Source organism: Chelonoidis abingdonii, chromosome 1, assembly GCF_003597395.2.
Source record: "Chelonoidis abingdonii isolate Lonesome George chromosome 1, CheloAbing_2.0, whole genome shotgun sequence".
Lineage (NCBI taxonomy): Eukaryota > Metazoa > Chordata > Testudines > Testudinidae > Chelonoidis > Chelonoidis abingdonii.
In genome coordinates, this window is record NC_133769.1 from 98,352,807 (window position 1) to 98,374,679 (window position 21,873).

The following is a 21,873-nucleotide window of genomic DNA, read 5'->3' on the forward strand; positions in this document are numbered from 1 at the left end:
CTTTCCCAATAGAAGGAATTTGAGCCCAGGGTCCAGGGCTGGAAAACACCTAGAGGGAGGTCCCCCCAAAGAGATACATGGCCTGGAGTAGCACCTGCAGAGCTTCCCTGCTCAGAGGGAGCTGGGGAGTGGAGAGAGAGCTGGGGCCTGAAGACCCAGGGAAGGAAGAGCTGGAGGGTGGAAGGGCCAGAGGATTGTTTTGTGACGTCTTAATAAATTAGACCCCAAGAAGGGGAATGTTATTAAACATTCTGCATGCATGTGAATGGATTAGAGACCCAAGAGGGGGCACTGAGATGGTATGATTGCAGTGCCGTGCCGTGGGGTGAGCTTTGCTGAGACTACTCCCTTGCTACAGAGTACTCTACACAAGCAGAGATGATGACATGGGATCAAGTCCATCCATGGCGTAATTCCACTGCAGGCAATGGAATTACCCCAGAAATGAATTTGGCCTTGGGTCTTTGTGCTGAGCAGCATTAACCAGTGGCTCATCAGAGGCCATGCCTGCCAACAAAAAAAAACAAAAAAAGAAACATGAGTGGGGTGTTCATAGAAAAAAAAATCAATGGCATTCAGCTGCACAGTCTCAGGCTGAGTGTTTAATTGAGGGTTTCAGATGACTGTAAAAATGCAGAGACAAAGTTCAAATCACTGCAAGTTAATCTTAAATTAGCAAAACACCTCCCACCTCCTCTTTTAGAGACAGAACGTTCACCTGTAACATCCAGGTGGTTTGAGAGCATCTGAATTTACTCAGAGGGACCCAGCCCCCACATTTAAATTCTGCTATTAGAAAGGCATGCACAACTCCTGCTTACCTCAGTGGGAATTGCAGCTGTGGACACAAGGCTAAATTCTGTCCTTAGTTACATTGTACAAACATGGTTAAATCAATGGTGCTATTCAGGTGAAAATGAGGCCCAAATGTCTGTTCCAGTGGGGAAATGAATGAATTGCGAGGCAAAGAAAATTGTTTCAAACTCATAGAAAACACAGAGGGTTCAGTTTGCCCCTTTGGGAGCTGTTTCTTGGACAAATTGCTTCAGACACAACATCTCTTGTTGGGGGTGACAGAGGAATTCTACCAAAGAGTGCTAGGGTAGAGACTTCAGCAGATAACTTTCCATTTTGGGTGTGGGGTGGGGAGATACTGTCCCACCATTTTAAGGGATCTTGCCTCTAGATTTTTAAAAGTCTATTAGATTTGAAGAGGGTGATAGACCTGCACCCATCCTTTGGTTTCTCTTTCCTCCACAAACTGAGCCCTTCAAAGAAAAGATGCCTCCCTGCATCCATGCTTTCCCCTAGCCCATGCTTTAGCCCATCAGTACACAATGCCAATGGGAATGGGGACAGCTTTCAGTTATCTTCTTGCTGAAGATAGGCTTTCCCTCTGTGACGTTGCAATCCATATGTTTATGGAAATATGCTTATGAGTGTAAATATAATGTAATTGGAAAATGCTTTATGGAAAAGATCTCTTGTAAGGTATCATTACAAAACTTATAATCTACTGAGTGTGATCATCCTATTTGTGTGAATGTATCATTCTTGTATCTAAAACTAGAAATATGAAGTATTACTCTGAGGTTCAATTGTAATTATACAAAGTGTGAGCCATTAATGGTGGCTTGGAATCTTAATGGCTCCCATTAACTAGGACAATTGGTTGTAAATGGCTCTGTTTACTTGTAAGCCTTCCTGTATATCTGTGTGTGCCAGCCAGTGGGTAATGAAGTCTCACAGGACATGTGAACATGTCACATGATACTGGAATTCATCTTAATGCTGGTGCTTTTCCATTTATAAGGAAGGGTGGGAACCAGAGAGAGACACACACACAGGATTCTTACCTTGTGCCAAAAATATAAAAGGGGGTGAAACAGAACAAAGGGGGTTGCCACTCATGAGAAATCCCCCAGAAATCCCCTAGTTACCACCTGAGCTGGGACTAACAAGGACAGTACTGAGACAGTACCAGACTAGGAAGGAGTCTAGTTTGTGAAAGTATCAGAGGGAAGCCGTGTTAGTCTGGATCTGTAAATTTGATGGATTTCTACTCCATACGGCTAAATGCAGTGCCTTGCATGGTGTCAAGTATCAGAAGGGTAGCCGTGTTAGTCTGGTCCACTACATGCATCCGACGAAGTGGGTATTCACCCACGAAAGCTCATGCTCCAAAATGTCTGTTAGTCTATAAGGTGCCACAGGACAAAAAAATAGTTTGTGAAAGAAGCTTATTGGAACATCTCTGAGGGTGAGATTTACCTGTATTCAGTTTCTTAATGTATTGGGCTTAGACTTGCGTGTTTTGTTTTATTTTCCTTGGTAACTTACTTTGTTCTGTCTGTTATTACTTGAAACCACTTAAATCCTACTTTTTATACTTAATAAATCACTTTTGTTTATTAATAAACCCAGCGTAAATGATTAATACCTGTGGGAGCAAATGGCTGTGCATCTCTCTATCAGTGTTATAGAAAGTGGACAATTTAGGGGTTTACCCTGTATAAGCTTTATACAGAGTAAACGGATTTATTTGGGGTTTGGTAGTTTCAGCACAGCAAGTGACAGTCTCAAGGGGGTCTCTGTGATCAAACCCGTCACACTCTCTCCATTTCTATTTCTCTTTTCCCTCACTGGGGATTCTGTTCCTACACTAGTGGGTGTGTAATGGGGTCAACAGGCCAGAAAACAAAGAGGAATATTTAGAAAAAGAACACAATGGTGATTCCCCCTTAGCCCAGGCCTGGCACCCCACTAAGTGGAAACACTTTATTCTGAGGGCTTGGCTACACTCGAAACTCCAAAGTGCTGCGCTTTGAAGTGCAAGTGTGGTCGCGGTGCCAGCGCTGAGAGAGAGCTCTCCCAGTGCTGCAGGTACTCCACCTCCCCGTGGAGATTAGCTTACAGAGCTGGGAGCCGTGCTCCCAGCACTGGGGCACTATTTACACTGGCGCTTTGCAGCACTGTAACTTGCTGTGCTCAGGGGTGTGTTTTTTCACACCCCTGAGTGAGAAAGTTGCAGCGCTGTAAAGCGCCAGTGTAGCCAAGACCTGAATGAGATGATGTGCTAAGCAAGTGTATGCGGAGTATTCCTCTGGGGATGGGCTCCAAGAACATTCCTGAGATCCTATTTCCCTGCAGGAGTGGGTAGCAGGGGCGTTCACAAGCTCAACTGAATGGTGCAAAATAGGCCCTTAGCTAGGTCTGTCTCATCTCCACTTCATATCCATTTGGGGTATATCTACACTTTCAATCGGTCTGCGACGTTTGACTGAACAAGCGTAACACCAACAGACCCCGGTCGTCGGGATTGAACTTGGGACTTCTGCATCTTAGTGCATGAGCCTCTATCACATGAGGTAAAGGCCCATTGGCTGTTAGCTAAGGCTGTAGAGCAGGGGTTCCCAAACTTGGTTCACGGCTTGTTCAGAGTAAGCCCCTGGCAAGCCGTGAGAGGTTTTTTGAAGAGAACATCCGCAGGTACAGCTGCTCACAGCTCCCAGTCACTGCGTTTCACCATTCCCAGCCCATGGGAGCTGCAAGCAGCTGAACCTGCAGACACTCAGGTAAACAAAGCATTTTGCGGCCCATCAGGGGCTTACCCAAACAAGCCGTGAACCAAATTTGGGAACCCCCGCTGTAGAGCAAACTCATTAATCTCTTTCTCTAAGTGGTCTTGGTGCCACTAGATGGGTCAGAACACCACACCCAAGGAGGTGTGTGGGTTACACAAGCACGCTAAAAACAGAAGTGTAATTGTCGCAGTGTGCTAGGATGAGCTAACTGCCTGAGCATGACCCCACCCAGGACCCTATGTCTTGACTTCTGGTGGCTAGCCCATCATGCCGCTCATGCTGCTGCAGCTACACTGCTATTTTAGCGTTGTAGGGCAATCGCAGCTAGCATGCCTACATCTATTTTAGCTGAAAATTACACCTCAAGCTCTAATGGTAGATGTACCCTGAGACTTCGAAGCTACAGGCTAAGGTCCTTACAAGGGAAGTGATCAAGGAGTGGTACGGAGCCTTCCCCGATACCTCTTATATATACCACAACCTATTTTAGGGTTTCCCCTTTGTTCTTGGGTCTGGTTCCTGTGTAGCCAGACTCCACGATAGTTTTTGAAAAAAATCCCTTTTTGGAGGAAGAGGAGGAGGAGAAGAAGGAAGGATGTTCATGTCTGCAGGTCCCAAGGGACAAAAGAAGCAATGGCACCCAGCTTTCCATGCATCCTCTCACTTAGGCTCACAGTGCTCCTGCTCATTTCAGATCCAAGCAGGGAGAAAGATCACAGGCACTTCCTGAGCAATAAAGGGAAAGAGGAGAAAGAAAGGGATCTCAACTCAAAGAAACAGACAGAACCAAAGTTTAGCTACGGCAAAGCGACACTTTCAGCTGTCAGCCACGATGAAGCTCTTCAATCAGGCTTTGTCTAACTTTGTTTAAAAATTCCCTTCTTTTCCCTTTCCATTAGCCCTTCATTCCTTCTCTTTTTGTCTCCGTATTCTCCACGTGGACAGTAACTTAGAAACCAGGAGATACCCAGAATCCAGATCCCGTGGTGATGATTGTGTCATAAATGACTTGACAGGCAGAATTTCTGCATGTATGAACCCAAAAGAAATTAAGCCTAGCAAGCTTGTTTGTGGTTTGTTAATGGTTCTTGAGCACGTCTTTGAAACAAAACCACACAAAAACCTATAAAGCTTCCAAACTGTACATTTAACTAATATAAACCACCTTATTTTCCTATTCCTGTAATACTTCTCTTCCTCCTTCCCCTCCATCCCTTGTGCACTACACCAATTTGTTATGTTCTGCCTCTAGTTAGACTGTAAGATCTTTGAGACAGAGACTTTTTTTATTTTAGGTGATTATGTCACTCAGCACTTGATTGTGACAGGGTCTTTGGGTGCTACTGTAAGAGAAATAAATTAATAATAGGAGGAACTACTCTAAACTGCCAAATGTGTAAAGAAGATCTACAGTGAAAGAGGAGGAAATGGATTTCTGTACACTTGGAATGGAATCTAGATGCAGCACCATCAGGCAGAAGAAGCTGATCTGGATTCTAGACTCCCTTGGAATGAACTGTGGGTGCAGATACCTAACAAGAGGAGAAAATTCTGAACTGGATTTCTGTGCCTCCTGGAATAAATTCTGGGTGCATCCCTCTGGAAGGAAGAGAAAAAGCTGACTTGCATTTATATGCTTTGGCATAGACTCTGGATGCAGCCACCAGGAAGCCAAGAACCTGACCTAGATTCCTCAGCTCCCTGGACTAGATTGGTTACAACTCTTTGCCATCCAATACCTTTTGCTTACAGAATATATGCCCTTTCTCAGACCCTTGGCTTGAAAAGCTGGAACACTCTCAGTCATAAAATAGGATTCTACTAGGGTGAGAGGCCACCCTGTACTTACGATTATCAGCAAGATAAAGTAGATAAAGTTGTAGAACGAATGAGCATCCATCACATAATACATGATCTCCACCCACCCTTCCAGTGTGATCACCTGCAAAGAGAAGAGAGAGCAAGAGAGATAGACAGGGTGTGGGACTCCTGGATTCATTCAACAGCTGGGTTATTCATTTCTACACGTGGCACAGACTGACGCTGGTGAGCAGAGCAGGAGATTCAAACCTCAACAAAGGTGAGAAAATGAATCCATTCCAAGAAGGCCAAATCTCCAGGCCAGAATATCAATGGGATTCTCCTAGGTGAAAAGACATGCTAACAGAGCCTGAAAGAGCCATGATATGCGACTGAAGCCCGAGCAGACATACCCCAACTAGTTACGCACTGGAGCAGTGAAGCTGTGGCTGCATGGGCTTTGGTGCAGGCTGTACTAACTCACCTAGAACCCTGGGTAACTACTTGCAGACCTAGACTTCGTTGACAGATGTGCACAGGTCCATGAGCCGAACTAGCTAGATTAACAATAGTTAAGGTGTGTCTGCTCGAGCTGTAATCCCACCCCGTGACTGCAGTCTAGACATAATCTGGAACTGCACTAATCACCAATTTATATTCATTCAAATAGTTTGTTTCCCTGGATCAAAAAGAAAGAAAACCTGAACTGGATTTCTGTGCCCTCTGGCTTGAACTCTGGGTACAGGCTCTGGAATGGGGAGGAGAAGAAACAGGCCTGGATTTCAGTTCCCACCTGGAGTGGGTTCTTAGAACCTAGGTCTGGTTTACAAATTCAGCCTCCTTTTCAATCCGTAGGGAGAAACACAACAAGACTTGGAATGTGGAGCCTAACTCATTTCAATTAGGGGCTGAAAAAGTATGGGGACAAAAGAAGAATCTGGTCACAAATGTGGATTGAGAATAGGAAGCCAACCTTATCTTACCTGAAATATAACGATCCAGGCGTAGCCGATATTATCAAAGTTGATGGCACCCTTATGTGGATTGGCATTGCCTGTGCGGCACACGTTGTAGTACTGGTTCCAGTTGATGCACACGCCGCTGACATTGAACTCCTGCCGGATGGAGTTGTAGTAATAATAGTCATCCTTGTCCAGGCAGCACTCATGGCCCCTCTCCTTCAGCGGGGGGATCTCATGACACCCCATGATGCCATTATCTCCTGACAGGGAGCAGATGAAGGGCACCTCATCGTCCTCCTCGGGTTGGTAGTAGGGGGGAAGAATGATGTCGCCTTGTCTAGGAAGAGGAAAAACGTGCTAATGAAGTTACTGTGACAAACATGCACCTTAGTGACGTTTGTGGAACTGGGAACTCCCACTTTGGTGCATGAAATCTGCATACAAGGGGGCTTCAGATTTATTTTGGTGAGGGGCTGAGTAGAGACATGGGAAGTTTCTTGAGTTGGTCCCTGGTTTTGTAGAGCCCTGTTCTGCGTCAAACTGCACCATCCCAAGACAAATCCCATCACCAGCAGATTTGGGGAATGGGAAGGAGATTTTACAGCTGCCAAAGGAAAGTTTTAATTTTCTTGGGAACAAGAGGGGGGCCTTGTGCAGTCAGCTCTTCCACCCGTTGGCACCAAAGCCTACAACTAATGCAATGTAAAGCAAATGAACAGGGCTACATGATGATGTGCCTGTGAGTGTGACCATCAATTTGATAACATTTGGCAGTAAAATTTCTATAATAAAGTACAAACCCCCAGTTAATACATAGTTAAAGTTGCACAATTAAACTCTCAAGAGTCAGTAAATGACGAAGTTAACTCTGACCCCTTGTGTGTATATATTCCAGAGAACTTTTTAATTTCAAGATCAGATGAAATTTCTGCAGTAACACAATCTGTTCTACAACCTTCAAAATACACACATATCTGAAATAATCTGTGCTCACCAAATTTAAGACTAGACAATAATGAGCAAATGAAAGGGAGAAGATTTAGGATTTTGCATTCAACCTTAACTCATGCATTTCCAGTCTTCCCAGAGCTACAATACACAACCTGAATGTTGCATTAATATAGATTTTTTTGCATTAAATATTGTGGTGGATGGGAACGTGTCCAAAAAAAAAAAAAGAAAAAAAAAAAGAAAAGCTCCTAATTCTATAACTAATAGATACTAATCTATAAAGACATATCAGTGCATATTAATATCATTAGTAAACTTAGACTCTGTAGACTTAACCAGCAATAGTGAGCGAAAGATAAACTAGTATCTGATGGTTGTGCAGGTTGTGGGTCTGATTCACCTCACAGCTATAGTAGCTCTGCACAGGTGTAATTCCATTTTGTCTCATCGGCGTTACTCCTGATTTACACTGGTGCACATGAGAGAAGAACAAAGTCCTGCTTATGCATTTTCCCTTATAAATGCACAGTGTAAGACAGTGTTAAGCAGCTTCCACCCCCTGGTTAGCCCTCCAGTCCCATTGCTGCCTCCTAAATTGTGTTTTTGCAATATTTTTTTTTTCAGCCTAAGATGATCCAGGGACTTAAAATTGTTTAAACAATTTAAATTGATCCAACATTTAAGATCTTTAGGCAGTTTAAACTGATCTAAGGCCTTAGCTTTGTTTAAGGGGCTAAGACATTTTAAAGACTTAGATCAGTTTAAGCTGCAAAGAAGATTATAAGTGTCTGGAGGGATTGCGGCAGCCTGGCACTGGCACAGTCTGGTACTGGTGCTCTACCCCGACCCCCCATGCAAGATGACTGGAGTGCTGATCATCTACAGAAGTTTTCATGGTTCAGTATATTACTGAAGGAAGTGAATGGAGCTGTACATGCTCTGTCTGACCATAGATAATAATACTAATTATGCCTATTTCTTATATGGCACTTTCCATCAGGAGATCTCAAAGCACTTCACAATCTCTCCCCTACCCCCCCATGTATTTATCCTCACCATATCCCTGTGAGGTAAGGACATCCTATTATCCACATTTTACAGAGGGGGAAGTGAGGACAGAGAGACTAAGTAATTTTCCCAAGGCCATACAGGAAGTCCATGGCAGAGCTGGGTCTCTCACATTCTAAGCCAGTGCCCTACCCACTGGACCATCCTTCCCTTCTTTGGATAGAGCACCTTGATCTCTCTTAATCATGTGCCGTGGAGCACAGAGATCCTGTCTGACATTCCACATATGCCTAGAGCTTTGTCTGCCAGCTTGAAGAGCCCATTACCAAATACTCGTTCTCTGTGTAGGTACCTATAAACTATGATCAAGCCATACTGAACTTACTCTTTGTTAAGCTAAATACATTAAGCTCCTTGGGTCTACCACTGTAAGGCCTGTCTTCTAATCCTTTAACTATTCTCGTAAATATTCCTGGCAACTGGAAGGATCGCTGGAGGCTGTGGGCAGCCAGACCTAATTAGGGCTGGACCAGTCCCCAGCTCGCCCAAAAGTCTAGCGGCTGTGAAGAAGGTTTGCAGGCCTCTTTGCCCTCCTCTCCATTCTGATTTGTGCAGAAGGCAGCTTGGTATCAAGGTTGTGGCATCCTGCATCCCTTTGCATAGGTGGAAGTGACTCTGCAAGGTGCAATGCAATGGAAGACTGGGCCTCTTGACTGTAGAGATGAGAGTCTTTTCATTGGGACAGTTCAAGCTGATTTTATGAAATCAAGGGGGATGAGAGAGGTAGCAGTGGGATCCCAGAAATGAAGATTGCTCTGGCTGATGCAGAAGAGGAATGCTGCTGTAGCCCACTATGCTGACAAGTCCCTTCCACAGGCAGAGGTAGCTTTCAGAAGGTGTGTGCGTGTAGGGAAACAGCAACCTTTCTGGCTGGCAGAAAGTGTGGAAACGGGGAAGTGTTTGCTTTTTTAGCATCCTTGGCACAGCCTCTGGAAATCTTCATTGACAGAGAGAAGGGAGAAGGAAGTAAAGAGTAGGGTGGGGAAGGAAGGAATCCACAGCAGACAGGACAAGGGGGTAGCTATCTCCCGTGCACTCACATTGTGAAGTTCTCCTCCATGAAACAGCGGTTCCTGAGCAGACCAGCCCACAGCTGTACACCGATGATGCCAAAGATGAAGAAGACAAAGAAGCAGAGAAGCAGAACATTCCCCAGCATGGGCAGGGTGTCCAGGAGCAAATTCACCAGGATTCGCATGCCTGCAGGTGGGGAAGAGGCAGAAGAGGAGGAGGAGAGATTGGGATGGAGGGAGAGAAAGGGAGAAGCAGAGAGAAGAGTAAAAGAAGGAAATGGAAAAAAAGACAGAGAGAAAAATTTAAATGAAAATAAAACAGGCATATTGGAAATTCATTATTGCCCAAATCAGGATGGGTCGCTCACGTAGGATCACTGCTCCCCCGGGTCCCACTCCCAAACCACAGGCATGGGATAAAACCATTTCTGTTCAACATCCTCTTTACCCCGAGCCTCATATTATAGCCCCAGGAAGGAAGGATGATGATAAGCTTGTGATGGGATTGCTTGCGATAGCAGAGGACTGGACTCTATGACCCAGGAGGTCCCTGCAAGTCCTATCTTCCTAGGAGGTTTTTGGCACAATCACCATTTGATATAATATTCCATCTTCTTCCTTTCCCGCAGAAGGGCGATGAGTTGAAAACACAGCCCTGAAATCCATGCAGATCAACCACCCCAGCCTCAGCTAGAAGGGACTAACAGTCATAATTGCTTGCCGGCTGCCCGATGACCCGTGAGAAATGAGTCCGAGCCCAATTCCTTGTGGGATGAGTATGCACACCACACAAACACAAACCCCTCAACAAACTGGCATGGGTTGGCCCTCTCAATGACAGCCTCATCAAAGAGACACAGTGGAAGAGGCAATATCTCTTATTGGACAAACTTCTATTGCTGAGAGAAACGAGCTTTCGAGCCACACAGAGCTCATGGAAACCAAACTCCGTTCTCCTCTCTAGTGGTCCCTCCATGACAGGGCTGAGGCACATTGGAGGGTACTGTATGAAGGAAGCTTTCACTGCTGCCGCCCATGCTGAACCTGTTTCTGGCAAAAGAGGGCATTCAGGGCTGTCTATACAGCTCCTCTGACCAGTGCAAACATTTCATAACAAAACAATTTTCCGTTGAAATTATTGAGCAAAGAATTTTGGTGGTTTTGTTTTTGGACCAGCAGGGTCAGGCCATCCTCCCTCCGCTGCTAAATTAATTACATTTCCTCTGGTCTCTAAGGATGCCAAAATTCTAGAAATCATTTGGAGCATGAAACAAGCACCTTCTCCCTCCCACCGTCCCCCACTCTTCACACATGCACATACACACACACACATTCCTCCCCCGAGACTCCCTCCTCCAGGGGTCCAGGGAATTCCATCACGCAAGATGCTCCATGTAGGCCAGCATATAATTAGCTAATTAGATATTTATAACTAGTTCATTACTTCAGATGGCAGTGGAAGGGGAAGGGAGAGGGAAAAATAAGATTAGGATTCAGTAACAGCCCCTTGAGGCACCAGTTAATCCCTCTTTTATGCCTACTGTCAAGTAATTAGCCACATCAAGTTGTGCTTTACACTATGTCTCAGGGCTTGGCTACACTTGCAAGTTGCAGCGCTGGTGAGGGGGTTACAGCGCTGCAACTTAGCAGGTGTCTACACTTAAAAGCTCAGCCAGCGCTGAAACTCCCTGTTTGCAGCGCTGGCTGTACACCTGGGTCTGCTTCCAGTGTAGCGAGACCAGCGCTGGTGATGCAGCGCTGGTCATCAGGTGTGGACACTCACCAGCGTTTTTATTGGCCTCCAGGGTATTAGGACTTATCCCAGCATTCCTTTTCAGCCTCTCTGGTCATTGCTTTGCACGACATCTGTCTGGGCTTAAGTGGAGGAGGGGGGAGTTGTAGAGGAACCCGGAGGGAGGCTTACTGGAGCGTGTTGAGACTGCCCAGGAGTCATGCAGGCAGGAGCTATTTTCCAGCCAGGAAGAAGCTAGCCAGTCACAGCTGCTGGACTTGCTAGTGAGGAACCAGCAAGAGGAGCGTTTCTCCTGTAAGAAGCTTTATTTATAGAGACAGAATGTTTGGGAGCAGGGGGGCTATGGCTGCCTGCAAGCATGCCTAGATGTGGATAGCCCATGATTTCTGTAGCTCTTCTTTGCTTTCCACAAAGCCACAGAAACCCATGGCTTCAGATGAAACAACCCCCCCCACCCCTTCCCAGGTGAGCTGCGTGTGCAAGATGGCTTGGAGAGTAATGCTGTGGCAGATTGGGTGTAGGGTTCAGTGTTATTCCTCTGTAGCTGCTTTTGCTTTCCCAAGTCACGAAACCCATGGCTTCACAGTGAAGCAACCCTACCCCTTCCCAGGGAGCCACGGCGCCCTTAGGCAGCCTCACGTTGGGCAGCAATCGAATACTCCCATCTCTATCTGCGCACTGAGGCCTCTCCTGTGCTATGCTCAGAATGTGTAAATGACTGCACATACAAAACACTCAAAAACAATGCAGGCTCTGTATAATCTCAGTTTATCTCTCTGTGTTTTTTTTGTTGTTTTTTTTTTTAAAGTGCCTTGAATACTGCTCCAACTAGTGCAGACTTCTGAAAGACCTGAAAGCTTAGAAAAAAAAAAAAGGAAGACTAAGAAGAGATGGTGAAAGCAGTTATGAATCTGTATTCCACAAGAAATAAAAGTTGCAAGACTGGAGGGATAAGGAAACGCATGAAAAAGGAACAAGGTGCCAGATAAAGAGAGGCTGCCAAGAGGAAAGGAATTGATACAACAGAAAGCACAGATCGGACAGATGACTTAAAAAACAAGTGGAAAAAAAAGCCTCTCATTTTTCATGTGATTTTACTTTCCATAACTATATGAATAATAAATTATATACATTTGCATCATATATGCTGTTGATTGGTTATTAATGACTGCTGTTTCAACATGTGTGGTCCCGCATCCCTGGGGGTGTGCACATGTGTTGGTTCAGCTGCTCCGCAGGGTTAATGCCTGAAAACTCGAGGGCAGCAGTGGACATGGGCTGGCTGAAGGCAGGTCAGGCGGATCTGCGTGACGGCGCGAGGGTGCGGGCAGGAAGGCTGGCTGCAGGCAGGGCAAGGGATGTGGGGCTGGTTGGAGGACAAGAGGTGGGCTGGCTTCAGGCAGTGGGGTGCAGCAGGGGTTGACTGAGAACGGGCAGGGGGTGCGGGCTGGGCAGAGTCGCAGAGCTGGTGCGGCAGCACGTGTGTGGGGGGCTGGCTGGCTTTGCGGCAGGCTGCAGGGGTGTGGCAGGAAGGGGCTGGGCGAGACAGGACGGGTGTTTGGCAGAGGTGGCTGTAGGGCACTGAGGCGTGAGAGTGGCTGGGGGGCTGGACTGGTATGGGCAAGTCAGGGTGCAGCAGAGGCAGCTGAACCCCAGCCCTTTAAGTAGCCCCCAAACCCCTTCTACTCCGGGGACCTTTTAAATGCCGCGGGAGCGCTGGGAATGCAAGAGGGAGGCGGGGCTCCGGCGGCTATTTGAAGGACCGGGGGGCAGAGGCAGCTGGAGCCCCAGGACTTTAAATACCCCTCACTGCCCAGGGCTCTAAGGGGGGCTATTTAAGGGCTCAGAGCTCCAGCGGGGTCGCGGGGTCTTGCCGCGCATCCGGCCGGCTCGCGGCTCTGCGCGCTCCGCTAGCCGGAGTGCGGCAAGCTCCGCGACCCGCTCTCCAGCCTGAGCCGCGGTCAGAGCGGCAGCAAGCTCCGCGACCCGCTCATCGCCCCACGGTCTGAGCCGCGGTGCAGAGCGGGCAAGCTCCGCGACTCTGCCTCTCCTGGCCGGAACGCGCACAAAGCCCGCCGCCCCCCTCTCATGGCTGGAGCCCCGGCCCGGAGCGCTGCAAGCCCCGCAGCCCAGTGGAGCTCTAGCTGGGAGAGCAGGGCCATGCCCGCGCTCAACCCGCTGGTCGCTTCACTCAAGGAGCGGCCAACAGGCAGACGACGCACATGGGACGGAGGTAAAAAAAGTTTAAAAAAAAAAAAAAAAAAAAAAAAAAAAAGGTGCCTAAGGTGCGGGCCCTCTTAGGCGTGGGGTCGATCCTGGCAGCACGGGTCATTGGAACAGGAAGCGGAATGACCTGACCACCTTCCCTCCCCTTCCCACAGCGACAAAAAGGGACGAGGTGCTCTGTGGGATAGTCTGCCCACAATGCACCACTCACAGCAGTCGTCTGCCAACTGGTGCACAGCTGCTTGGACAAAACTGACAGAGCTGGTACGCTCTGTTCGTGGTTGCGGACACATGCAACGAAGCTGTCGCTGTCAGTGTGGACACACTGCAGCGCTGGCCGTACACAGCTGTAACTGCCAGTGCTGCAAAACTGTAAGTGTAGACACAGCCTTAGTTTCCTGTGTAGTTTTGTTTCTAGTGCAGGAGGAGAGGATGCTGGGAACCTAGAGAAATGTCGTATGTGGGCAACAAGGGTGGATGAGGATTAAGATGTATTTGTACCAGTTGAGATGTTTATTATAACTGAATAAGGTGAGGGAGGAGGAGGAGAGAATTGTATCTGTATGGTGAGAGGGTGTAGACCTAGTGTGAGGCATGTACATGAGGTGGACAGGTATGTGTATCTATGTGACAAGATGGTATGGGTGTGAGGAGTATATATCTTTTGTTGACCAGGTGTGTGTTCTGGCCTTACTATTTGTGAGGCCATAAGCCAGCAAAGGGGTTCTGATGGTGAATTTCCTTTCCTTCTGGTTCCACTGCTGGAGGGAGTAGAGAGCTTGTCCATGTGTGATTTGATGAGTTAATACAGGGCTTCACATGTTCACCCTGGCATTGGTCTGTGTGTGCAGTGGGAGATGGGGGTGGGGTGCAGAATTCCAGTATTGGAGGGAATATGCATGAAAGGGAGAGGGTAGAAGGAATGATTGAACAGTCCCTTCTGGACTTAATAAGCATAAGTCTTGGGGTGGTAGCAAAGCCCCAGTCTCTTGAATGCCCGGATGTTCTATTAGTCTTTGGTTAGTCATCTTCTAGCCTAGTAAGGTATCAATAATTCACTAGCACAGGGTCACAGCTCCAGCCTCTTGTCTGAGGGTATTTGCCCATATCTGGTTTCCTGATTTGTAATAATATAAAGCCCCACAGTCAAGCCACAGGGCTATGTGCTGCCAGTCACCCTGGCCTCCCAGTCTCTGGAAGCAATCCTTTTACAGCATTACTGACTTACAACTCCACCCCCTCACCACAGTGCAATGTGCTTCCAGCAACAATACTGACACATGTTGTGATCTTATTAGCTCTCATAAGCTAGGCTGGGTAATACGTAGATGAGAGACCTTCAGGGAAACCCAGGCCTCATAGGAGGCTGTGCAGGTAATGCAGTAGGTGATCGACTGCCTTTCCATTGAGTCACTGCTAAACCAATGCTCCATCCTGGTATTTGGGGGATGGTGCTAACTTTCAGATGAGCCACAGACCTGAGGTCCTGGCTACAGCTGGTCAGAGAGATTCAGAGGAAACACTGTTTTGTCAGAATTTGCCAAATTGGTGAAATGGAAACATGTCACAGATTGTTCAATTTTGCTGAAGTTCCAATGGAACACAGGCAGATTCCAAAATCTACCTGCCTCTCCTGTGTCCAGCTTCCTGCCAGGCTCCTCATCAAGCTGGGAATTACACAGACTTAACACAATAAGAAATAATGAAAAAGTTTGCGAAGGACTCTGGGCTGAGCATGCAACAATGAAATGTCAGGTTATGTGTAGAGAGATCAGGTGGGTGAGGTAATAGCTTTTACTGGACAAATGTCTGTTGGTGAGGACATGCTTTTGAGCTTACACAGAGCTCTCTTTCTGGTCTGGGAAATATAGTCAGGCCTATATCAGTATAGCTATGTCGTTCAGGGGTGTGAAAAATCCACATCCCATGAATGATACAGTTTTACTGTCCTAACTTCTGTATAGACAGTGCTATGTCAGAGGAGGGTTTCTCCCACCAACACAGGTACTGCCTCTCAGGGAGGTGGATTAACTATGTCCATGGACGAGCTCTCTCCTGTCAACATAGAGCATCTTTCATTAAAGCGCTATTCTATAGTGGCGCAGCTGCATCAATGCAGCTATGCCGAAGCAGCATTTTAAGTGTAGACTTGCCCTCGGGGTATCACAGCTAAATGCAAGGTGGAATAGATTGTTTAGCATAAGTAGTTAATACATATTTCAAGGGACCCTCATTAACATCCCTCCAGTCATAGGGGGAACAAAAATAGGGTGTGTGTGTGTGTGTGGAAAAGCAGCTGGAGGGGTGGTTGTCAGTGGATTACATATTGTTGTAATAAGATATAAACCCTGTGTTTCTATTCAGTCTATGATTTTTAGTGTCTAGCAGAGTTATGAAGTTAAGCTCCTAGGCTTGTCTTTTGAAAGTGTTGTGTGGGTTTCCTTTGAGAACGAGGACTAAGAGGTCAGATACACAGTGATGGTGGTATGAAAAGTGCTCAACCACAGGTGATATGGTGCTTTTGTCTTTTATCATTTTTCTGCGTGAGTTCATTGGAGCATGTAGTGATTGTCTGCTTCACCCACATAGTTGCTATTGGGGCATTTTGAGGATGTCTGCACAGGGATAAAAAACCCACCACTGGCCTGCATCAGCTGACTCAGGCTTGCAGGGCTCAGGCTCTGGAGCTGAAAGATTGCTGTATGGACCATGGGAATAGAGCTCAAGCTCTGGGACCTTGTGCACGTGGAGGGCTGCACCGCAGGGCTGCACCGCAGGGCATTTATCCCCATGTAGCCCATACCCATAGTGCACTGGATGAGGTACACCACATGTTGTGATAGGCATGTCTAGGACCCCTGGATCTTGAAAGGTGTGTCAGGGGAGGTGTTGATCATTCTAGCAGTGGAGATATGTCTACAGGTTTTGCACCTGTTGTTCTGGCAGGATCTGGAGCTGCTTCGAGTTGGTGTGTCTGGCCTGTAGGGAGCTTGCTTCTGATGATGAATCTGAAGAGGCTGGGGGGTTGTCTGAAGGCCAGAAAAGGGGGTTCAAGAAAGATTTCTTTCAGGATGGGGGTCCTCATCAAGTAGGGGTTGTGGTTGTTGGATGATAGCCGGTATGGGTTCCAGTGTGGGGTGGTAGGTGACAACTAGGGATGTGTGGTCGGAGAGGGTTTTATTTCCATATTGGAGCAGGTTCTTTTGGGGTATTTGGGTGGCCTGTTCCACGATATGATCTGCTTTTCTGGTGGAGTGTCCTTGTTTGGTGAAGGTGGTTTTAAGTGTATTATAGTGTATACCCCAGACTGTCTCCTCGGAGCATATTCTGTGGTATCTGAGTGCCTGGCTGTAGATAACAGATTTCTTGGTGTGTCTGGGGTGGCTCCTGGATCTGTGAAGATAGGTGTGGTGATCCATGGGTTTCTTGTATCTAGCTGTCTATAGGGTTCCAGTGCTGAAGCTGATTGTGGTATCCAGGAAGTTGATTCTGATGCAAGAGTGTTCCAGAAAGAATTTAATGGACAGGTGGTGATAGTTGTAGCGTAAATCTATGAGGGAGTTTAAATCATCTGTCCAGAGGATGAAAATATCATCTAGGTATCTCAGGTATATCATTGGTGTTGTGGTGCATTTGTGATGTGTTAGTTACACTGCTCATTAGTGCCTCTTTGGACTGTTTTAAATGAATTTAACCTATAAAATTTGTGGGCCGTGTGTGGAATGAAGGCTGGGGATCAGCAAGGAAAGAAGCAAGTTTTGAGGTAGGGTTTGACTCAGGAGAGTGAGGTTGCACTGTGCCTGGGGACAGGGACTCTGTTTCAGTCACAGGGGATAGTGTGAGAAAAGGCGAACATCTCTCTTTGCTTCTGTCTACCAAATACTGCCTACTTCAATATCCAGTCTCTGGTTTCTGAAAATTCCCACCAAAGAGCAGACCACAGAAAAATCCAACCAGCCCAATGACATCCCTGTGAATTGCCATGCACGCTGGGGCACGGTAGTAGCGAACACTTGGGCATATTCCGTTGGGGTACATTGCCTAGACGAGGGACAGAATTATGCTTCAGATTCTGCAGTGGCTATTGGAATCAGCAAAATTATGTATCCCAGTGCCTCTGGAGATCATTGTGTCCCAAATGCTGATGGGGAAGATAATTGCTTTGGCTTCCACAAAAATCCAAACTGGTAGTTTGGCCCATCATCCTGTCAAGATGAATACTGAAAATTATACTCTCTTCTGCCTGGTTTGTTTGAACCAGAGGATACTGAACAAACGGAAGGCTTCATTGCCTCAAATCTTGCTTCTCCTTTTGATACAACAGATGCTAGTCATGTCCGTTAATGCACTCCTAGAAGGTGCCCAGCTACCACGGTGATGGGGAAAGGTATAATAATCTGAGTGGAATAGAATTTTCCCACCAGTTCAGTGTCCTCCATCAGTTTTGGTACTAGTGTTGAGGATCATGAAAAGAAATGTATTGGGCTTGTTTTTAAAGGGTAGGTGGTCTCTTCTGCACATGCTCTGTTAGCTTAGCATGCAAGTTGCAGCATACGCCCCCTGCTTTGTTGTTTCTGGATCGCTCACCGTGGTTCTGCTTTCCCAAGGGTTGGCACATGCCAGGTGTTTCCGCTCAGGAAGGTTTCAGCTGTGACAGCCAAGCTAATTGGGGCTGACAGGAACTGTCTGGAGGGAACCATGGACTCTCTGAAGTTGACAGAAGTTTGTCAGAAAGGGCCCTGGGGCTCCTCCAGAGCAAGGAGCAGAGTTGCTCTGTCCAAATCCAAGAAAGAATTCAGCTACTTTCCCAAAACATTGGCTTTTGTCAGTGGATTTTGGTTTTGTTTTCTTAAGTTTCCTTCTCTTGTAACTGTCTCTCCCCTCCACCCGCCACCTGCTCTCATGGCAGGGTGTCCTGCCTGGTTTGACGAAGCACTGTCATGTTGGAGTCAGTGAGATGTTTCCATTCTGCCCATAATCTGAGTCCTGGGGACACCCCCCTGAGAGTAGCCTCAGCTGGCTAATACTTGCCAGGCATGCTCTTCCATTCTCCACCCTTTGTGTGTGTGCATGGGTGGGTGGTAGAGGACTATTATCTAACATTTCACAAGCTCTGTCTTCTGGGGGGAAACAGCCAGCTAGAATCTTCCCCTGGTTGCCTGCAACAGACACAGCCTTGTGTGTCCCCCTAGTCCTCCTGAGAGGGTGTGGGGAGGGTGAGACGCCTTTCATAGCCCACACCTGGCACTCATGAATATTTCATGCTTCTTGCTTTTCTTCCCCTTGAAGAGCAAACCTTTTCATATTTGATGCCCTGGAAGCCTGTTTGGTTGCTGAATGTTGCTTCATTAATGCCCTCCCTTCCCCCTGTTTCTCTGGACTGCCCAGCCCCTCTTCCTTTCTCTTCTCAGGGAATGGCTGTTTTCAAAGGCTGCCTTAGAAAAGGTCATTGTCCCTTTCATATTCAGTCCTTGCTGTGAGCCAGTGTGGCTTCTGCTCTGCCAATGGAAAAGGACAAATGGAGATGAGGGAAAAGACAACGGATGAGAGGGAGGGAGAGTCAGACAAGGAGAGAGAGGGAGGCACAGACCTGGTGAGAGAAAGAGAGAGAATGAGAAAAAAACACAGTGAGAGAAAAGTACATGGGGAGAGAGACTGGCAGGAAAAAATTAAGCAAAGAGGCCAGGAAGCAACTGGGGAGGTATACCCCAAAGAGTCTGCTTCCTGAGACCTTTGAAAACTCATTCTGTACGATGCTCCAGTGTCCTCTCATAGCCCAAACGGTAACCGTTGCCCTGATAACCCTTACGCTTTCCTCTTCATCACAATGGTCTCCTGAGGCAAGATGTCCAGATTCCCCAGTGATAAGGCACTACAAAAAGAAGTGTTGATGCTGTATGCTCCCTCTGAGCATCAGCTTCCTCTCTATTTATGTCTTGCCCTCTCGCCACTGCCTTCATATATATACTGCTCCCTTTTCACCCCCTCTTTCTGCTGACCTTCACCCTCACTTGATTACTATGGTGACCCCCCCTCTGAATCTCCACCGTTTCTCGTAAACCATCAGTTTCCTGTTCAGGAGCCCTTTGGTCTTCCTCCTTTTTTCCTTCACTGCTCCCTGGTATGCCCATGCCTTCTCCTGACAGGCTACAGCACCATTGTGGGGAGCCAGAGTTGGGCCCTAAAGGCAACTGGGCAGGACCCCATTCCATAGGGAGCCAGCCAGCCAGGGGAAGTTGCCCACTGGGCATGGATTTAAATCAGGGAAAGGAATGGGGCCATCCCTGAGGAAGTGGTATGATATCCCCAGGGGACGCAACTGGGTCTTGGTTTTTGTTTTTCACCTCTGTCTGTGTTGGCCTCCACTGCTGCCACAGTGCTTCTCTCCCCAGCAATTTCAGCCACGCAAGTTACCACACCCTCTCCATTTCTGATGGAGTGCATGGGAACAAGAAGGCCACACAAGCCTCGCTAGACAGCTGGAGCATGAGGAGGTGGCTGTGCATAGCCCAGTCCTCAGACACACCCACCATAGGGCAGAAGCGTCGAGAGCATGGTGGGAATGCTCAACTTGGCCAAGGCCAAAGTGCTGGTGAGTGCTGGCACCGATTCTGGGGACAATATTAATATGCAAGTCAGCATAGACCTGCCCAGTTCTCGCTCTGCATTAACAGGTGCTAGCTCTCAGCGGCTGCCTGGGCTGTGAGGGTGACTGGCAGCATAGTGCAGCATGAGGATTCAGTACGGTGAATTGTTGTTGGTCGGTGTTCTGCAGGGGACAGATTGCAGAGACTCTGGCTCCGAGTAATACAGGCAGCATACCGGAGCAGGGGAAGGCCAAGAACTGAAGGTATAATGATAATGAACTTATATTTACACAGCACCTCTCATCCAAATGCATCCCAGAGCACTTTGAAATTTTACTAGCAAGCCATCCAGTCTTTACACACATGAATCACTTTGTCTTCTGCCAAAAACTATTCACAGCTAAAGTGCACATGATTTAGGACAGAAAGTGAAGAAAACTGTATCTAAATTGAAATGATGGAATCCTTTGAGGAGGAGTAGGCAAACAGAATCACTTCAGTTGCCAGGGGTGGGGCACTGGGTCAGGCAGTCTTTCTTCTAAAAGAAGGCCATGCGATCTTTAATAAGCACAAACAGTCCAGACTGGAGCTGGGCAGAAAAAGCTAATTCCATTTAGCCAAGGAGTTTGATAGGTCACAGTTTAGTTTCGTTCCAATGAGGATCGAAAAACAACACACTGAGGCTGGGCTAGCCACCGCAAGTACGTGTCCAGCTGAGACCCTAGGCACATACTCTGGGTGGTTAGCAGATCTCCGGCCGCTCACACTGCCACAGCTACGCTCTGCTGTTAGGGCACTAGCTCAAGGAGAGCTGGCGGGAGTGTCTCCTCGAGCTGGGAATCATACCCCCCGCTCCATGGGCAGACACACCCTGATGCCCCGATTCTGCAAACACTGACACACATGATTGCCTTGAATCAGTGGTACTACTCATGTACACAGACTTTAGCATAGGCCTCTTCCGAAGCCTACTGAAGTCAAGAGGAGTCTTTGCATTGACTCCAATGAGCTTTGGATCAGGCTTCATGTGTGTAAAGGTATGTCTACACTGTGATAAAAAAACCCATGGCACAGAGTCAGCTGACTCTGGCTTGTGGGTCTCATGCTGTGGTGCTAAAAATTAGTAGGGCTGCCAATTAAACAAGAAACCAAAGTCATTCTGAGATAATGTTATACGTTGTGCAAGAAAGGAACAGGACCAAGCTATGAGCCTTCAGCAATTCAAGCCATCACTTATCTCAGCATGACACTTACCCCCAGTTTTGCTTTATATTCACAATAAAAACGGGCACAACAGAGATGGCAGTCACTGCTAAAAATTGTAGTGTAGACGTAAGAGCTTGGGCTGGAGCCTGGGCTCCGAGACCCTCCCCCTGTGTGAGATCTCAGAGCCCCGGCTCTAGCTGGAGCATCTACGCTTCAAAGATGTAACCCCATAGCCTGGGTCTCATGAGCCTGAGTCACTGACTTAGGCCAGCCATGGCTGTGCTGCAGGTCTTTTATTGCAGTGTGGACTAAGTGTTTGCAGGCGGTGTTTGTAAACTCCTCAGGGCAGGGAGCTGTCCTTTCCATTTGCCTGTAAAGTGCCATACGCAGCTATGGGGCTGGATATGTAATAAAGAACAATACAAAATATGACATAAAACTGTGTAAATGCAACTCTCTGGTTAAGATTTAAAGGGACTGATTCTCTCATTATTATCGGTATGAATCAGGTGTAATTCTAGGGAGGCAACCAAGTTACTCTGATATGAAACTGAGCATATGTTTACACTGCAGCCAAAGGTGTGACTGCAGCAGCCCTATGCTAGCTTTTATCTAGCCAATTTGAATAACAATAGCCGTGAAGCCTCAGCAGCACAGGTTGCAGCATGGGCTTCACAAGCTGTGCCTAGAACTCAGGGTATGTACTTGAGCTGCTATGGCTTC

The 21,873-nt window shown here is 47.2% G+C and overlaps 1 protein-coding gene across 1 annotated transcript in view; it reads right to left on the reverse strand.

The window, feature by feature from the left end:
* Nucleotides 1–21,873, reverse strand: part of CACNA1I (calcium voltage-gated channel subunit alpha1 I) — a 162,300-nt gene that overhangs the window by 62,917 nt on the left and 77,510 nt on the right. Inside the window, exons 4-6 of the mRNA XM_075068160.1 lie at nt 9,406–9,565; nt 6,368–6,683; nt 5,434–5,526 (exon numbers count right to left, since the gene is read on the reverse strand). Of these exons, the coding sequence (XP_074924261.1) occupies nt 5,434–5,526; nt 6,368–6,683; nt 9,406–9,565 (569 nt within the window). The remainder of the gene's footprint in view (nt 1–5,433; nt 5,527–6,367; nt 6,684–9,405; nt 9,566–21,873) is intronic.